At 52.1% G+C, this 19,415-nt stretch overlaps 1 protein-coding gene across 4 annotated transcripts in view; it reads right to left on the minus strand.

The window, feature by feature from the left end:
• LOC111601174 overlaps positions 1 to 19,415 on the minus strand; it is a 115,817-nt gene that overhangs the window by 5,980 nt on the left and 90,422 nt on the right. For 2 of the 4 annotated variants that reach the window (XM_030224436.1, XM_030224437.1), the window contains 16 exons: positions 19,089 to 19,394; positions 18,384 to 19,028; positions 18,012 to 18,323; positions 17,615 to 17,944; positions 16,286 to 17,551; positions 15,905 to 16,219; positions 14,247 to 15,842; positions 13,869 to 14,183; positions 13,164 to 13,808; positions 12,131 to 13,099; positions 4,620 to 5,288; positions 3,630 to 4,556; positions 1,832 to 3,514; positions 1,352 to 1,552; positions 1,091 to 1,285; positions 40 to 1,035 (listed from right to left, as the gene is read on the minus strand). In XM_030224436.1, coding sequence (XP_030080296.1) covers positions 40 to 1,035; positions 1,091 to 1,285; positions 1,352 to 1,552; positions 1,832 to 3,514; positions 3,630 to 4,556; positions 4,620 to 5,288; positions 12,131 to 13,099; positions 13,164 to 13,808; positions 13,869 to 14,183; positions 14,247 to 15,842; positions 15,905 to 16,219; positions 16,286 to 17,551; positions 17,615 to 17,944; positions 18,012 to 18,323; positions 18,384 to 19,028; positions 19,089 to 19,394 — 11,370 coding nt within the window. The remainder of the gene's footprint in view (positions 1 to 39; positions 1,036 to 1,090; positions 1,286 to 1,351; positions 1,553 to 1,831; positions 3,515 to 3,629; positions 4,557 to 4,619; positions 5,289 to 12,130; positions 13,100 to 13,163; positions 13,809 to 13,868; positions 14,184 to 14,246; positions 15,843 to 15,904; positions 16,220 to 16,285; positions 17,552 to 17,614; positions 17,945 to 18,011; positions 18,324 to 18,383; positions 19,029 to 19,088; positions 19,395 to 19,415) is intronic. The other 2 variants (XM_030224439.1, XM_030224438.1) reach the window with 1 other exon arrangement.

Consider the following 19,415-nt stretch of genomic DNA (forward strand, 5'->3'; position numbering starts at 1 on the left):
TAGATTATGTTGAAATTCAAAAGTTTTGTGTCGACTTACGTGGCAGACAGCGAGTGCGAGCATCTCCGGTGTAGCCAGGCGGACAACGGCAAATAGCGGCGCGATTCTGCACATGACAGTAGGCGCCCAGACCACAGGCATCAGCCACGCAGGGATTCACACAGCGTTCGTTCTGGCAGTTCTTGTCCCGCGGACAATCATCATTACGTGTGCATTCGGGGCCCGGAATCTTAGGCATGGCAATGTCCGTGGTATAGCATTCGATGCGTGGATTACCCTGGTAACCAGCAGGACAACTGCATTGCGCATAATGATCGCGTGCATTGCATTGAGCATTGACACCGCAACGCTCCAGGTGGCAGGCATCCAAGCAACTGCCATGCAGACACACCTCAGAGCTGGCGCACTCAGCATTATGCTGACAGCCGCCAGAGACGATGACCGGCTGGATGGGCACACAGTTGCCAGAATTGTCCGAGACAGTGTCGCTGGGACACTTGCAGATCATGGTGCGAAGCGGTAGGGTATCCAAGACGGTACAGCTTTGCTGTGGACTGCACACATGCGGAGTGGCACATGGATTTGCACAGAGCTGATTGATGCAAGCCAATTTTGATGGACAGTCAGCGTCTTGAGTGCACTGCGGTTGTGGTTCCTGTTTGGGCTGCTCGCACAACACGAACGGATTTCCCTGGTAGCCTGTGCGGCATTCACATCGTGGCTGATGGCTACGTCCAACACAAAGAGCATTCACAGCACACGTGTCCTGCTCGCAAACTGGACGGCAAAGGCGATTCAAGCGATCGCAGGCCTCATCATCAGCACAATCCTCGTTGTACTGACAGTGTCCGGTGATGCAAGCGATGAAGGGACTACCTTGAGTGCCTTCGGGACAGCGGCAGACAGCCTGGTGATTCTGTGGTAAGCATTCGGCACCGCTGCCGCAACGCACCTGGCCATGTGTGCACGGGTTGACACAGTTCTCATTGAGGCAAGCCTTGTCATAGGGGCAGTCAGCATTTATCTTGCACTCGGCTGCAAAAACGAATATTATTATTAATTATATCGATTAAATTTGTGTGGCACTTACGCTTGAAGCACTGCACTTGTGGATCACCACCCCAACCAGCGGGACAGTAGCAAATGGGTCGTGAGTTTTGCACACGGCACTCGGCATTGCCAGCACACGGATTGGCCTCAGCACAAGGATCCTGGCAGCGTTTATTAATGCAAGCTGTTGTGGGTGTACATTCCGAGTCGTGTGCGCAGCCAGCTGTGATTTGTGCTGCATGAAAAAAGTCGAGTTGTAAGCGGAACGTGCCGGATTGGTTTAGGTTTACAAGTAACTTACGTGGCTGATAGCAATTGGTGAATGGATCGCCTTGAGTGCCCTTCGGGCAGCTACAGATGGCGCGGTGCTGCTGCGCCAGGCATTCAGCCGTACGTGCGCAGGGTGATGCATCCAGGCAAGGATTGACACAATTGCCAGCGCGACAGGCCTCCGTATCCTGGCACTGATCATGTGATACGCAGCCTTGGTCACGTACGGGTTCTAAATATGCGTTAAAAACAATTAATTAGTCGTGGAATTCGATAAGTTAGCAATTAAAGTGAGCGTGCTGCAGTTATATTGAGGTTATCGAGTGCATATTTAATATACAATGTGCAGCTCTGTAAACGGATGGAAAGGGGAACTTGTATTGAACATAATTTACATAAATAATATAATTATTATAACTCTTGGCTGTAATGATAGAAGCAAACTCGACATAAAGCAAAATAATAGTTACAATTCCATTCGGAATTGTTCGCTTGTTTGTTAGGGACTCACCTTTGCGACATCCAATGTCAGCATCACCCACGTAGCCAGGCTCACATCGGCAGATCATTGTGCGCAGGGGCAGTGTGTCGACGACCTCACAGATGGCATTCGCTCCACATGGATGGGTTACATCGCATGGGTTCTTGCACTCGCCATTGAAGCAGGCCAATTTGCTGGGACACTCCGCATCCATGGTGCAGCCTTCGGGCTTGACAGGCAGCAATTCACAGCTTATTGCTGGATTACCGCTGTAGCCGGCTGGGCAACGGCATTGAGCACGATGATTGTCTACACGACACTGAGCACCAACGCCGCAATTGCAGGGATCTTCGCAGCGCTCGTTGCGGCAGGCCAAGTGGAAGGCGCATTCATTATCGTTGCGACATTCGGGTCGTTCGCAGCGCAGAAGAGGATTGCCACGATAGCCGTCAGGGCAGTGGCAGCGGGCACGATGATTGAAGTCCGCGCGACAGGTAGCTCCGGCGCCACACTGAGTGAAAGTGCAGGGATCCACACACTGTTCGTTGACACAGGCCTCGTTGGGTGCACACTCACCATCGGAGCGACAGCCCAGAAGATAACAGTGTTGCAAAGCATTTCCAGTGTAGCCTTCGTTGCATACGCAGAGCGGACGATGCAGCTGCACATGGCAGCGTGCCTGTTGCGCACACAGATTGGATTGCTCACAGGGATTGCGGCAGACTTGATTGATGCATGCCTTGTCGTTGCTGCACTCGTTGTCACTGGTGCACTCAGGCTTCGGTGGATCCAGTTGAGGTACTTGACGCACGCATTGAGCATACGGTGATCCATAAAACTCTGGTGGGCAACTGCAAATGGCCTTGTGATTGATGACACGACAAATGGCGTTAAGGCCACAAGCCTGCTGGCATGGATCACGGCATTTCTGACTGACGCAAGCGCGATCCCTGGAGCAGTCCTCGTTAGTCACACACTCCGGATAGCTGCAGGTGGCGGCGCCGTTGTGAACACGGCAGATGCCATTGCTGCGGCACGGCGATGGCTGGCATGGATCAACATCAACGTTGCGTGGCGCTTCGCATTGCACAAATGGATTTCCAATCATGTTATCGGGACACGAACAGATCGGGCTGTGATTGATGGTCTGACAGACGGCGCCATAGCCGCATACTCCGGCACAGGCATCAACACATTTATTATTTACGCAAGCACGATCCTTGGCGCAATCCGAGCTGAGCGTGCATTCGGGTCGACAGCCCTGGCCCAGTGGATTACCGAAGAAGCCGGGCAGACATTCGCAAACAGCTTGATCTCGTTGCACGCGGCACACTGAGTTGAGACCACACGGTGATGGATAGCATGGATCCGAGGGCGGCAGTGGTGTTACCTGTCGTGTGCATTGCACAAAGGCATTGCCCGTATAGCCTGTCGGGCATGAGCAGATTGGAATGTGATTGTTAACATTGCATAGAGCCTCCAGGCCACAGGTGCCGGGGCAGGGATCGGCGCACTTGTTGCGTATGCAGGCGCGATTCGCTGGGCACTCAGAGTTGCCAACACATTCGGGACGGCAACCCTCATACGGATTGCCTATGTACTCCTGTATACATTCGCAGACATGGCTTTCGCCACGCAAGCGGCACTCGGTGTTGCTGCCACACGGCGATGGCTGGCAGGGATTCTTCGGTGTAGGCAATGGTGTTGGCCGAGCTGTGAAATCAACATAAAATGAAATTAGTCCTAGACTTAGGGTTGGGTGGGGAAGAGGGGTCGCCCTGCCTATATACAATATGCAAACTTGTTGGGTTGGACGATTGGTTCTTACTTTCTTGCACTTGCTGGCAAAGTCGGAACGGATCACCCGTCATACCGGCGGGACAGTGACAATTGGGAGTATGTAGGGTAACTCTACAGAGAGCATTTTGACCACAGCTTCCGGGACATGGATCGCGGCATTTCTGACCGATACAGGCCAAATTATTGGGACACTCGTCATTGTAAGAACACTCTGGTCGACAGTGGGGTGGCGTGCCCTGGAACTCCGCCAGGCAAGTGCAACGCGCTTCACCATTCTCGTTCGTGCACTGAGCATTTTGTCCACATGGCGATGGGTAGCACGGATCGCGAGCTTTCTCTGGCTTGCGTTCCACAACAATGGGATTGCACAGTCGGTAGGCGTTTCCAGTATAGCCAGCGATGCATTCGCAGTGCGCTCGATGCTGTACAGCTTGACATACTGCATTGAGGCCACATTGTCCTGGGCAGGGATCCACGCACTTGTTGTTGATGCACGCGTGCTGCTGCGAGCAGTCCGAGCTAGTGTAGCACTCCAAACGACAATTGGGAGGCTGGCCCAGATATCCAGTGACGCAGGAGCAAATCGCGTTTCCATTGCGCTCAATGCACTGTGCATTGGCTCCGCATGGCGATGGTTGACAAGGATTGACAATGGGCTCGTCGCGCACAGGTGTGCAGTCAACGAATGCATTGCCAGTCATTCGCTCTGGACAGCGACACATGGCAATGTGATTGATGGCATCACACAGAGCGTTCTGGGCACATGTTCCGGGGCAAGGATCAATGCACTTATTGCGCACACAAGCGCGATTTCTGGGGCACTCGGAGTTCAACACGCATTCCGGACGACAACCGATATAGGGATCGCCCTGATATTCGGGCAGGCAAGAGCATACACCGTTGCGACACTGCGCATTGCTGCCGCATGGCGAGGGATTGCACGGATCATCAGGAACTACAAGAGAGTTGGGCTTATTGTTAGGGGAAAGAGTCGTGAGTTGTAAAGGACTGAGCATACTTGGTGGTGCCGGTGGCGGTGTGGGTGGTATGCGACGGCAACTAGTAAAGGGATCGCCTGTATAGCCAGTGGGGCATGAACAGCTGGGCATATGATTGATTACATTACACTGCGCTGCAAAGCCGCAGGCACCGGGGCAAGGATCGCGACATTTCTCATTGATGCAAGCCAAATTACTGGGGCACTCTGCATTAATGGTGCACTCAGGGCGACAGTTTGGCGCTGCGCCAATGAAATTGGGCAAGCAGCTGCAACTGGCGCCTCCATTCTGTTCACGGCACTGCGAATTGGGTCCACATGGTGATGGCACGCACGGCATAGCTGGCTGCTTAGGTGGATCTGCTTCTTTGGGTGGCGGTATCGGCAAGCAACGGACGAAGGCATCGCCCGTGTAACCAGATTGGCAGGAGCAGAGCGGACTGTGGTTGCGCACATGACACTGTGCATTGAGGCCACAGGCGCCAGGACAGGGATCCTCACACTTCTGGTTTATGCAGGCCTTGTCCGCGGCACATTCGGCACTAATGACACACTCTGGACGGCAGGCGGGCGGAGTGCCTATAAACTGTGGCAGGCAGCTGCAAATGGCTTGACCCTGCGATTCGCGGCATTGGGAATTGGCGCCACAAGGCGTTGGCTCACATGGATTTTTATACACTGGGGGCGTGGCTAAACGGGGAAAAAGTTCGGATTAGCTTGCATACGTGTTTGACGGCAAAAGTAAAGCGAAGCATTTCTAAAAGCACCAAGCAAATCAAAAGCGTTTTAACTATTTCGCTAGAAAATTCTCAAAATGTGATGTGTTTTAAGTGTTGGATGACGTCATGATGAGCAAAAGACAATTTCAGCAAAGGGCAAATTCTAAAGAAATCGTGTAGCCTATTGATACGACAGGTATCAAAAGGTTCTTGTAGAAGAGACGCGTAGAGTTAAGGGGTTAAAAGGCACAACAAAAGGAAACAAGGCATAAGATTGGTAAGTATTATAAGAAGGTGGACAAGAAGACAACCCATTCAATTGAGTACTGCGTTGTTCATCAAAGAGTAGAGAAATCGCGGCATAGGAAATAGTTTTTAGTAGCATCATTAATGCGGTTTGTAAGCACTCGAATTGTTTCTTACGTTCTTGTTGGATATAGTGACAGCTGAGGTAGGGATTGCCCACATGATGTGGCTGGCATTCGCAGAAGGGCACATGATTGATAACCTGACAGTAGGCATTGATACCACAGACACCAGGACAGGGATCGCGACATTTTTCGTTTACACAGGCCAGATTGTTGCCACAGTCCGAGTTACGTGTGCACTCGGGTCGACAGATCTCATAAGGATTGCCATAATATTCGGGCAGACATTTGCAGACGCTTTGATCATATTGCGGCTGACAAATGGCATTTACACCACAAGGATTTGGATTACATGGTACAGGCTTGGGTGAAGCCAGCACTGGCGGCGGTGTGGGTCGCGTGCATACGGTGTACGGATCACCCACATAGCCTGTTGGGCAGTAACAGTGCGGGCTGTGAGCTATAGCGCGACACAAAGCCAGCTGACCGCAGCTACCGGGACAGGGGTCAATGCATTTGCGATTAAAGCAAGTCTTGTCAGCGGCACAGTCCGCACTGCTAACACATTCAGGTCTACAGTGCGGCGGTGTGCCAATAAACTCTCTGAGACACTGGCATTGTGCACCCTGCTGTGTGGCCACACACTCTGAGTGTGGACCGCAGGGAGATGGTTCACAGGGATTCACTTCGACTGGATCCTTTGCTGGTGCTGGTGGCAATACTGAAAGATTTGCATTAGATATTGTTTGGGCTTTAAGATATGAGGGTAGCATACCTATGGGCTGACAGGCTAACAAGGGATTACCCGTTAGCGAGGGTGGACACACGCATATGGGACTGTGATTGTTTACGTGACAAATAGCGCGTAAGCCACAGGCACCCGGACAGGGATCTTGGCACCTAAGATTCAAGCAATACTTGTCAAGAGCGCAATCGGAATTGCTACTGCACTCTGGACGGCACGAGGGTGGTGTGCCCTGATATCCAGGCAGGCAGTAGCAAATCGCTTGCTCCTGATATGGACGGCACTCAGCATTTGGTCCACAGGGTGAGGGTTGGCAGGGATAGACCGGCGGCCGTGGTGGTATAATAGCAGGAAGTGTAGTGGTAGTTGTAACAGGTGGTTTGGGTACGGGTAGCGGTATGGGATCACAACGTACAAAGGCGTCTCCGTGCATTTGAGCTGGGCATGAGCACGAGGCAATATGATTATATGTTTTACAAACGGCATTTTCTCCACAAGTTCCCGGGCAGGGATCCACACACTTTTGCCGTCTACACGCCTTGTCGTTCGCACAGTCCGTATTGAGCACACATTCGGGACGACAGCCGACATAAGGATTTCCTTGATATTCGCTCAGACAGCTACATACACCATTGTTGCAAATAGCATTAGCCCCACAAGGCGAGGGATAACAAGGATCTTTTGTTGCAGTGGATTCCCGTTGCACGCTTATTGGAGGCGTTCGCTGACATGAGATGAATGGATCTCCGGAGTATCCAGCTGGACAGAAGCAGTTGGGCACATGATTGTGAACCCTGCATAGCGCATTGTATGCGCAAGATCCTAAGCAAGGATCGCGACACTTTTCATTTACGCAAGCCAGGTAAGCAGGGCAATCAGAGTCTACAATGCATTCTGGACGGCAATTAGGCGGTGTTCCACTATAACTCGGTAGGCACACACATGCAGCCACCCCAAAGCGATTGTGGCATTGCGAATATGGACCACATGGAGATGGGTAGCATGGATTAATGTCTACATCACTAATCGGACGGGGTGTATTGGTAACAGCAGGAGTAAAATGTGGAGGTGCGGATGTTGAGCCCACTGGATATGGGCCTGGGGCTGAAGGAATATTCACAATACCAGGTTTTTGAGAGGGTGGATAAGGCTTTGGTTGTATATCATCAAAGACCGGAGTTGGAGCTGTTGGGTACGTAGGTTTTGACACGCTTGGTATATTGATAACTTCTGGTTGCTTTTCAGATGTTGGTGTTACTGCAGATGGAACGAATACAGGAGGCCGACTAGCTGTTGGTGACGGTTGTGGTATCGAAGGAATATTGACAACACCAGGTTTTACGGCTGGAGGTTCATTCGGGCGATTCACATCATAAGCTGGAGGCTGAGGCGTCGGATATGTTGGTTGAGGTACGGAAGGTATATTGATAACTCCCGGTTGTGGTGCAGGTGTTGACGTTGCATAAGGAGATGTTACATATATTGGAGGCTGGGCAGTTGGAGGTAACGGATTTGGCACAGAAGGAATATTCACAACTCCAGGCTTAAGTGTGGTTGTTGGTCGTGTTGGGTAGCTTACATCATAAATCGGTGTTTGAGGTGTAGCGAAGGTAGGTTGAGGAGCTGACGGTATATTAACGACAGTGGGTTGTGAGGTAGGTAAAGGCACTGCAGGTGACGGAATATAAATTGGTGGCTGTGGTGTTGGTGTCGGAGATATTGGGCGTGGTAGGGATGGAATATTTATAACTCCTGGTATTTGTGGTGGTGGCGGATAATATACATCATATATAGCTGGTCGAGGCGGCGGAGTGGCTGGAACTGGTTGAGGTGATGGTTGCGGCGCAGAAGGTATGTATATAATTTCCGGCTGTGGTGCAATTGTTGGAGAATTTGGAGGTGATGGAATAAATATAGGAGGCTGTGGAGTTGGCGGCAACGGTTGTGGTATAGAAGGAATATTCACTACTCCTGGCTGTGGAGAAGGTGTTGAAGAAACTGGTGGGGATGGAAGGTAGATCGGAGGTTGTGGAGCCGGTGGCACCGGTTGTGGTATCGAAGGAATATTCACTACTCCTGGCTTCTGAGGCGGTTGCGGAGATGGATAATTGACATCGTAGATCGGTGGCTGGGGTGATGGATAAGTTGGTTGTGGTACAGATGGTATGTTGACAACTCCCGGCTGTGGAGAAGGTGTTGAAGAAACTGGTGGGGATGGAAGGTAGATCGGAGGTTGTGGAGCCGGTGGCACTGGCTGTGGTATCGAAGGAATATTCACTACTCCTGGCTGTGGAGAAGGTGTTGAAGAAACTGGTGGGGATGGAAGGTAGATCGGAGGTTGTGGAGCCGGTGGCACCGGTTGTGGTATCGAAGGAATATTCACTACTCCTGGCTGTGGAGAAGGTGTTGAAGAAACTGGTGGGGATGGAAGGTAGATCGGAGGTTGTGGAGCCGGTGGCACTGGCTGTGGTATCGAAGGGATATTCACTACTCCTGGCTTCTGAGGCGGTTGCGGAGATGGATAATTGACATCGTAGATCGGTGGCTGGGGTGATGGATAAGTTGGTTGTGGTACAGATGGTATGTTGACAACTCCCGGCTGTGGAGAAGGTGTTGAAGAAACTGGTGGGGATGGAAGGTAGATCGGAGGTTGTGGAGCCGGTGGCACTGGCTGTGGTATCGAAGGAATATTCACTAATCCTGGCTGTGGAGAAGGTGTTGAAGAAACTGGTGGGGATGGAAGGTAGATCGGAGGTTGTGGAGCCGGTGGCACTGGCTGTGGTATCGAAGGAATATTCACTACTCCTGGCTGTGGAGAAGGTGTTGAAGAAACTGGTGGGGATGGAAGGTAGATCGGAGGTTGTGGAGCCGGTGGCACCGGTTGTGGTATCGAAGGAATATTCACTACGCTTGGCTCTCGAGCGGGCTGTCGTGTTGGGTAGGTCACATCGTAGATTGGTGGTTGAGGTGATGGAGACGAAGGTTGTAGTACGGATGGTATGTTAAGAACTCCCGGCTGTTGACCAGGCTTCGCATACTGCGGCTGTTGTGTTGGTGGGGGCGTGATAGTCGGCGATGGATTATAATTTATACCCGGCTGTGGTGCAGAGGGAACGTAAATCACGCCGGGTATGATAATCGGATAGGGTGGTGCTGGGGTGTCATAAATTGGGCGTTCTACAATTGTGGGAGCTATATTTTCCGAAAAATTATTATTAAAAGAACTGCTGCAATAGACCGTTGTATCACATTGAAGCTTACTTGTTTGAGTCTTATAGCAACGAGTAAACGGATTTCCAGTGTGCGATAGCGGACAGTAGCAAATGGGATTATGGTGATGGACACGACATTCAGCGCTAATGCCACAGGTGCCTGGACAAGGGTCGATACACCTGTGCTGTACACAGGCCTTATCGTAAGGGCACTCAGAGTTCAAGGTACACTCGGGGCGGCAATAGGGTGGGCTACCATAGAAGTCAGGGAGACAAGAGCAAATAGCTTGCTCATTGCTTTCGCGGCACTGTGCATTAGGGCCACACGGTGACGGTTCGCAGGGATTGAGGTGACTTATAGGTGCTGAGTGAAAGATAAATAGAAATTTGTTACACATGATACGGGAATTCCCTGGCAGTGTTCGCTTACATTGCTCTACTGCTGGCAGAGGGCTGCAGTGCGTCAATGCGTTGCCAGTATAGCCTCTAAAGCATCTGCATTGCGGCAGATGATCGACTACATGACACTCTGCATTGAAAGCACACGTGCCAGGACAAGGATCACGGCACTTCTGCTGTACACAAGCTCGGTGCGAGGGACAGTCGCTATTTAGTATACATTCGGGACGACAAGCTTCATAGGGATTGCCGTAGTAGTCAGGCAGGCAGCTACAGGAGCCAACCCCGCGGTGATGGCTACATAGCGCATTGGCACCGCAAGGATTGGGCTCGCAGGGATTACTTGCAGGCTGCTCATACTGAGGTGTTTGTACAGCCGTCGTTGTGGGCGGTGGTATTGAGGGTGGGTGCGGTAATTGACAGGAGGTGAATGGATTTCCAGTTAGTCCAGGGGCACAAACACAATTAGGCTGATGATTGCTGGTGCGACATATCGCGTTGAAGCCGCACAGACCAGGACAGGGGTCCTGACACTTGCGATTAATGCATGATCGATCGCTGGGGCAATCGCTGTTGGATATGCACTCTGGACGACAGTAGGGTGGCACTCCCACAAATTCCGGTTGGCAGCGACAAGTGGCTACGTTCTGATCACTGCTACACTCAGAATGAGGGCCGCAGGGTGAGGGAGCGCAAGGATCAAGTGACTCACGTTGAATTGAAGCTGGCTTTATAGGTTCACACTGTGTGTAAGGGCTACCCGTGTAGCCTCTTGGGCACACACACTGAGGCCTGTGATTTATAACATGGCACTCGGCACGATGACCGCAAACACCCGGGCAAGGATCGCGACACTTTAGATTAATGCATGCTAGACTGAGAGAGCACTCAGAATTAGTTGTGCATTCGGGCCGGCAGATTGGTGGACTGCCATAATAGCCCGGCAGACAACTACAGATCGCCTGATGCCCAGATGGGCGACAAATTGCATTCGCACCACATGGTGATGGCTGGCATGGTTGCAATGGTGGCGGTGCTGCAGATGTCTGCAGTGGCGGAGCTTGGCATAAGACGAATGGGTTACCCTGCAAGCCGCTGGGGCAGTGGCACATGGCCACATGATTGTGAACTTCACATATGGCGCCATAGCCGCAAGTGCCAGGACAGGGATCTATGCACCGATTACGCACACATGATTTGTCCAAGGGGCACTCCGTGCTCAAGACACATTCTGGACGACAGCTTACGTACGGATCGCCCTGGTAAAGGGGCAAACAGCTGCAAGTGCCGCCCGCACACTGGGCGTTAGCACCACACGGTGAAGGTTGGCAAGGATCATCGGCGATTGGAGTGGGAATAACAGCGGGCGCTGGATAACAGCGATGGAATGGATCGCCAATATAGCCACTTGGACAGGTGCAGCTCGGCACGTGGTTTAAGACATTGCATTGAGCGTAAAGGCCACAGGCGCCTGGACATGGATCCCGACACTTCTCATTTATGCACGCACGATGAGCGGGGCAGTCAGAGTTTAGTGTACATTCGGGTCGGCAGTGTGGGGGCGTGCCATAATATTCGGACAGACAGCTACAAATTGCCTGGTCATTGATCACACGGCAATGTGCATTCTGTCCGCATGGAGTGGGTACGCAGGGATTTCGGTAAGGTTCGCGTGCCACAACGGGCTGAGGTATTGGCAAACAACGCACAAATGCATTGCCAGTATGGCCTGAGACGCAGGAGCAATGGGCCCGGTGATGTACGGCTTCACAGATAGCATTGTAGCCACATACGCCAGGACAGGGATCTTGACATTTCTGATTGATACAGGCCTTGTCAGTGGGACACTCAGAATTCGTTGTGCATTCGGGCCGACAGCTGGGAGGCGTACCATAATAATCTGGCAGACAATTACAAATTGCATTACCCTGCAATTCCTTGCATTGAGCATTAGGACCGCAGGGCGAGGGTTCACAGGGATTCACGTAAATCACTTTGATGGCTGTGGGGTAGGTGCAAATGGGTGCAAGTAATACGTTGTTCAATGGGTTAGTGCAAATTTCTGACATCGGTTGGTGGGAATGCTTACGTTCTGCCTGACGCAGTTGGCAATGGCGATATGGATCACCAACATAGTTAGGATAGCAGCTGCAGAGGGGAACATGGTTGACGACTTGACACTGGGCGTTGGGCGCACAGCTGCCGGGACAGGGATCACGGCAATGTTGATTAAGGCAGGCCAGATGGCTAGAGCAGTCGGAGTTCAGGACACATTCGGGTCGACAGCCTTCATAGGGATTTCCATAATAATTTGGCAGGCATTGACAGGCACCAACTCTGCCCTGCTCTGTGCAGATAGCATTGCTGCCGCAAGGACTTGGAGTACACGGATTAATTTGGTCCAGTTCCAGATGCGGACGTGGATAGCATTTTGTGAATGGATCTCCAATATAATCGGCTATGCAAATGCAAGATGGAACATGGCTAATCACTTGACATGTTGCAGCCTGGCCGCAGACACCAGGACAAGGATCGCGACACTTTTGTCCAATGCATGCCAATTGGTTGGAGCACTCCGCTGATGTAACACATTCAGGCCTGCAATTGGGCGGGGTTCCAATGAAGTTCTCCACACACTTGCACTGCGCTTGGCTGCCATCTGCTGAAGGCGTGCACACTGCATTGGCACCGCACGGTGACGGCTGGCAGGGATTGACTGGTTCTCGTTGCACAATTGGAGGTGGCGGTAGTCGTTGGCACAAGGCAAACGCGTTGCCCGTGTATCCCGTCGGACAACTGCAATGCGGCGTGTGACGGATAACCTGGCAGAGCGCATTTTGACCACAGGCTCCAGGGCAGGGATCACGGCAATGTTGATTTTGGCAAGCCAAATGGGGCGCGCAGTCCGAATTGATGGTACATTCGGGTCGACAGTGCGGGGGTGTGCCATAAAAGTCTGGCAGGCAGGAACACACGGCCTGCTCATTTGACACACGGCATTGCGAATTGCTGCCACAGGGTGTTGGGCGGCATGGGTTAGCGGGCACGATTGGATCAGCTAAATTGTGAAATATACATTAGGCAGCTGCAAATTTTTGGAGAGATGACAATATAAAACCTACGTTGGACTAAGGCACACTGCACAAATGCATTGCCGGATGTGCCCGGCGGACAGTGGCACATTGGCACATGGTTGTGGACTTCGCAAATGGCACCCACACCACATGCACCGGGGCAGGGATCAACACATTTACTGGCCTGGCAGGCCTTGTCGCGTGCACAGTCCGAGTTAAGAACACATTCGGGGCGGCAGCCTATGTAGGCATTGCCATAGAAGTCGGCAAGACACGAGCATTGGCCATTGTTACAAACGGCGTTTGAGCCACAGGGCGAAGGATTGCAGGCATCGCGTGGCGGTGGTTCATATGAAGCTGGTATTGGTGTACAGCTAATGAAAGGATTTCCTTGATAGCCAACGGGACATCTGCAAATGGGCATATGATTGATGACGCTGCATTGGGCAGCGAAACCACAGGAGCCGGGGCAAGGATCGCGACACTTTTCACTCATGCAGGACAGATGCGAAGCGCAATCGCTGTTTATGACACATTCAGGCTGGCAGTTGGGCGGGGCACCATAATAATTGGGCAAGCAACGACACACGGCTTGACCGCGTTCGGCATGGCACTGTCCAAAAGTGCCGCAGGGGGACGGAACACAGGGATCGCGAATGGGATTCTTGGGATAGTCATAGCTGATAGCGGGCGCTGAAAGTTGTTTGGTTAGGATATCTGGATAATTATCTGGAACTGGGGACACCATCTTACGTATATTTCGACAGTCGGTGAATGCATCGCCCGTAAAACCTGGCAAGCAGCTGCAATGGGGACTGTGATTGATAGCGCGACATACGGCATTGCGGCCACAGACGCCCGGGCAGGGATCAACACAGTGTTGATTGCTACAGGTCTTGTCAAGGGAACACTCGCTAGAAATGGTACACTCGGGTCGACAGGCTGGTGGTGTGCCAACAAAGTCCGGTAGGCAACTGCAAACGGCCTGTTGATTGGCCTCATGGCATTTTGAGTTGGGTCCACATGGCGAGGGCTGACAGGGATTAAGTGGGACAGGTTCTCGCAAGGCTATTTGTAAAGTGATTGGGTAAATACGCGGAGTTGAAGATATTCTATAGTTAAGTTGCTTACGTTCAGTTATGACACTGCAGTAGCTATAAGGATTGCCCTCGTAGCCATTGAGACAATTGCACTGCGGCAGATGATGACGCATGTGGCAGATGGCATTGGGACCACAGATACCCGCGCAAGGATCGCGGCAGTGCTGATTAAGACACGCCAGCTGACTGGGACAATCTGAATTCAGGACACATTCCGGTCGGCAGCCGACATACGGATTTCCATAAAATTCTGGTAAGCACTGACATGCTCCAGCGCCATTCAACTCGGTACAGATCGCATTTGAGCCACAGGGACTGGGTACACAAGGTGTCAGTGGTTCGATCACATCACGCTGTACGTCGCAGCCAACGAAGGGATTACCAGTGTGTCCACGTATGCAGTTGCACGTGGGTGTATGATTAATGACATAGCATTCGGCGTTGCTGCCACAAACACCCGGACAAGGATCTCGGCACTTTTGATTAAAGCAAGCCAGATTTGTTGGGCAGTCAGCGTTGCTGACGCATTCTGGTCGACAGTTCGGCGGGGTACCAATAAATCCAACAAGACAGCTGCACTGGGCGTTGCTGCCAACGTTGCGGCATTCAGAATTGGGTCCACAGGGCGACGGCCTGCAGGGATCAATCACATCGTGTTGAATTGGCGGCTGTGGCGGCTGCGGATGGCATTCAATGAAGGGATTGCCCAGGTAAGAATGTATGCAACGACAGATTGGACTGTGGTTAAGCACTCGGCACTCAGCGTTCTGGCCGCATGCACCCGGACAAGGGTCTCTGCAACGTTGCTGCAGGCAAGCCAAGTGCAGCGGGCACTCTGCGTTGCTGACACATTCAGGACGGCAAGACGGCGGCACACCCACGAATTGAGGCAGGCAAGAGCAAATGGCTTGTCCATTGACGTTACGACATTGCGCATTAGCGCCGCAGGGCGATGGTTGGCAGGGATCAGAAATTACAATTGGCGGCGGCGGCGGCATCGGTGAGCACTGTACAAAAGCATTTCCCGTCATTCCAGCTGGACAGTGACACATGGCCACATGGTTGTGCACCTCACAAATGGCAGTTGAGCTACATGTGCCTGGACAGGGATCGATACATTTCTGGCGTACGCATGCAAGATTTTGGGCGCATTCTGTGTTCAATATGCACTCAGGGCGACATCCAATCGTTGGGTTGCCATGGAATTCGGGTAGACAGCTGCACTGTCCCTGGCGACAAATAGCATTGGCACCGCACTGTACATGCAGGCAGGGATCATCAGCCAGCACAGGCGGTTTTGGTGCTGGTGCTTGACACGAGGCAAATGGATTGCCAGTTAATCCTGGTGCACACTGACACACAGGTGTGTGATTAATGACGACGCACTGCGCGTTGAAGCCGCATGCTCCGGGACATGGATCACGGCAACGCTGCTGTTGACAGGCCAGATGAGCGGCACAATCCGCGTTGATGCTACACTCGGGTCGACAGTTGGGTGGGCTACCAAAATAGTTGCGTAAGCAACTGCAAATTGCCTGGCCATGACTATCGCGACACTCTGCATTTTGACCGCATGGCGATGGAATACAGGGATTCTTATATGTATCCAACTGAACAGGGGATGGGGCTGTAAACAGGGTAAGTAAATGTGAAATGTGGAGCTTACATAGCTAACCCAAAAGGTCTTACGTGGCACGGGGTAGCAGCGTGTGAACGCATCACCTTGATAGCCTTGACGGCAGCTGCAAATTGGTGCATGATGGTAAACGCGACAGTCGGCGTTTGTACCGCAAACACCAGGACATGGGTCTTGGCACTTTTGATTAATGCAGGCCTTGTTCGAAGGACACTCGCCACTGGTAACACATTCGGGCCGACAGTTGGGAGGTGTGCCCACATATTCTGCCAAACAGGAGCAAATAGCCTGTTCGTTCTTTTCAAGGCACTGGGAATTGGAACCACAGGGTGAGGGTTGACAGGGATTTACATACTCTTTCAAAATTGCTAAATAACAAGAGGACTTTGTTTAGGATCCATATATGATTTTCACATTTTCTGCTGTACACTCACGTTTCTCGGGGAGCTGACAATAACGATAAGGATCACCAACGTAATTGCTTAGGCAATGGCATGTGGGCAGATGGTTAAGGACGCGACAAACGGCATTTAAGCCGCACACACCCGGACAAGGATCGCGACATTTTAATTGCTGACAGGACTTGTCCGACGGACAGTCACTATTAGTGACGCACTCGGGTCGACAAGCCTCGTATGGATTGCCATGGTAGTCGGGTCGGCATTGACAAGATCCAGCATTTCCCTCCTGACGACATACCGCATTGGCACCGCACGGATTGGGATAACAAGGCTGTGTGCGCTCCTCTAGTTGAGTAATGGGCTCCTGGCGACAATTGGTGAAGGGATCGCCCGTATATCCAGGAGAACAGTAGCACATGGCTACATGGCTGAGCACATGACAGACAGCATTCGAGCCACAGGAGCCTGGACATGGATTCACACATTTCTGATTGACGCACGCCTTATCAAAGCTGCATTCCGAGTTGGTGACGCACTCCGGTCGACAATTCGGCGGTTGTCCAATGTAGTTGGATAGGCAGCTACATTGAGCCTGATCACCCACTGCACGGCATTCGGCGTACGGGCCACAAGGTGACGGCTGACAGGGCTGCTTTACAGGAACGACATCGCGCTGTGGCGGTATTGGCGAGCAGCCTAGGAAAGGATTGCCAATGTGTCGCAAAGCACAACTACAAATGGGTGCATGATTGACCACATGGCAGACTGCATTATAGCCACATGTGCCTGGGCAGGGATCAATGCAGTGTTGTTGCTGGCACGCCAAACTGAGCAAGCAGTCCGAATTCCGTGTACATTCCGGACGACAGTTAGGTGGGGTGCCTACATAATCCTCAATGCAGGTGCAGACGGCGTTGTCGTTGAAAACACGGCAACGACTGTTAGGGCCACATGGCGAGGGTGCACAAGGATTTATAGGCGGCTGATGTTGAACAGGCGGTGCCTCACACTGAATGAACGCATTGCCAATCATTCCGTCGGGACAGCGACACATTGCTATATGATTAAGTACGTCGCAAATGGCATTGGGTGCACAAGTTCCTGGACAGGGATTGATGCATTTGTTGCGAACGCAAGCACGATCACGCGGACAGTCGGCATTAAGCACGCACTCTGGTCGGCAACCCCTATAGGGATCGCCTTGATACTCGTCTAAGCATGTGCATTGGCCGTTTTGGCATTGGGCATTAGCTCCACAGGGCGATGGATTGCAGGGATCGTCGGGAACGATGGGTTTGGCTATTGACAAAATGGCGAAATTGTTGACAATGAAGGACTTAAGACCTGTGCTGTTATTCTTACGTGGATCAAGCTGACAGAAGGTAAATGGATCACCTATGTATCCGGCGGGACACTGGCAGCTGGGCACATGATTGCGCACAGTACAAACTGCATTGTAAGCACAGGAGCCAGGGCAAGGATCCACGCAGCGTTGGTTTATGCAGGCCAAGCTGGGCAAACATTCTGCACTCTGCGTACATTCAGGTCGACAGCTCGGCGGTGCCCCAAAGTAACCAGCCAAGCAGCTACAGATGGCTTGACCACTTGACTGCCGACACTGAGCATTAGCTCCACAGGGCGACGGCAGGCAAGGATCGCGCACAGGCTCATGTAGCAGCTGAGTGGGCGGCGCTAAGGTAAGTTACCATATAAGTGGGTCAGTGGATGGGGCTCAATGCGTTGACATAAAGTGACTTACGAGGTATGGGATAGCAACGAGTAAACGGATCTCCAGTATATCCAGAGTGGCATGTGCACAGCGGAGCATGATTTGTGGCATGACACTGTGCATTGCTGCCGCATGCCCCTGGACACGGATCAACACATTTGTGCTGTACGCAAGCTTTGTCAAAGCTACATTCTGATGAAAGTGTACACTCAGGGCGACAGCCAGGTGGGCTGCCCACATACTCGGGTAGACACGAGCAGACAGCCTGCTCATTGAGCTCTTTGCACTGACTGTTGGGACCGCAGGGTGAGGGTTGGCAGGGATTGATATACTCGCGTATGGCTGAATAAAAATTGCAATGTAATCTAAGGGTACTGAAAGCTCAGCCAACAAGTTGCTTACGTTTCTCTGCAAGGCTGCAGTACCGATATGGATCACCCACATAGTTGTTGAGACAATTGCAAGTCGGCAAATGGTTACGAACGTAGCATTCGGCGTTGTAGCCACAGGTTCCGGGGCAGGGATCGCGGCACTTTTGATTGACGCAAGCTCTATTGGATGGGCAATCGGAGTCAAGCACACACTCTGGGCGGCAAGCTTCGTAGGGATTTCCAAAGTAGTCGGGCAAGCACTGGCAGGAGCCAATGCCATTGCGTTGACGGCATTCGGCAAATGTGCCGCAAGGATTGGGATTACAGGGTTGGACCACTTCAGGCGGCTCGTATTGAATTTGTGTGCATAGAACGAATGGATCGCCGGTATAGCCTGATTGACAGAAGCACATGGCGCTATGACTATGCACATGACACTCAGCATTGCGGCCGCAAAGACCGGGACAAGGATCCGTGCAACGATTGTTCCTGCAAATCTGCGATGAAGCGCAATCAGAGTTGGACAAGCACTCGGGTCTGCAGTTGGGTGGGGTTCCAAAGAAGTTCTCTAAGCACGAACAGGACGGTGTATCGCCATTGCGACGGCATTCGCTATTTGGACCACAAGGGGACGGTTGGCGTGGATCCTGCGATGTTATTTCTCGCAATGGTTCAACTGTAGTTTTATCAGTTACATGAGTTATATGCATCATCTTGTTGTACAGTGAAAACTTACTAATTCTGTGGCACTGAACGAACGGGTTGCCCGTGTAGCCAGGCTGACAACTACAGAAGGGACTGTGACTGACTGCCCGGCATTCTGCATAAGCACCACAGGCGCCAGGACATGGATCGACACATCGTTGGTTCTGGCAAGCCAGGCTAGGTGCGCAGTCATAGTTGACGGTGCACTCCGGGCGACAAGATGGTGGCACACCGTAATAGTTTGCTAAGCAACTACAAATAGCCTGACCCTGCCGTTCGCGGCACTCGGCGTTTGCGCCACAAGGTGACGGCTGGCAAGGATTCTGATAGACGGGAACTGCAGCGTGATTTGACTAGA

The sequence above is a fragment of the Drosophila hydei genome, unplaced genomic scaffold (genome assembly GCF_003285905.1).
Source record: "Drosophila hydei strain 15085-1641.00,03,60 unplaced genomic scaffold, DhydRS2 tig00008114-arrow-pilon, whole genome shotgun sequence".
NCBI lineage: Eukaryota > Metazoa > Arthropoda > Insecta > Diptera > Drosophilidae > Drosophila > Drosophila hydei.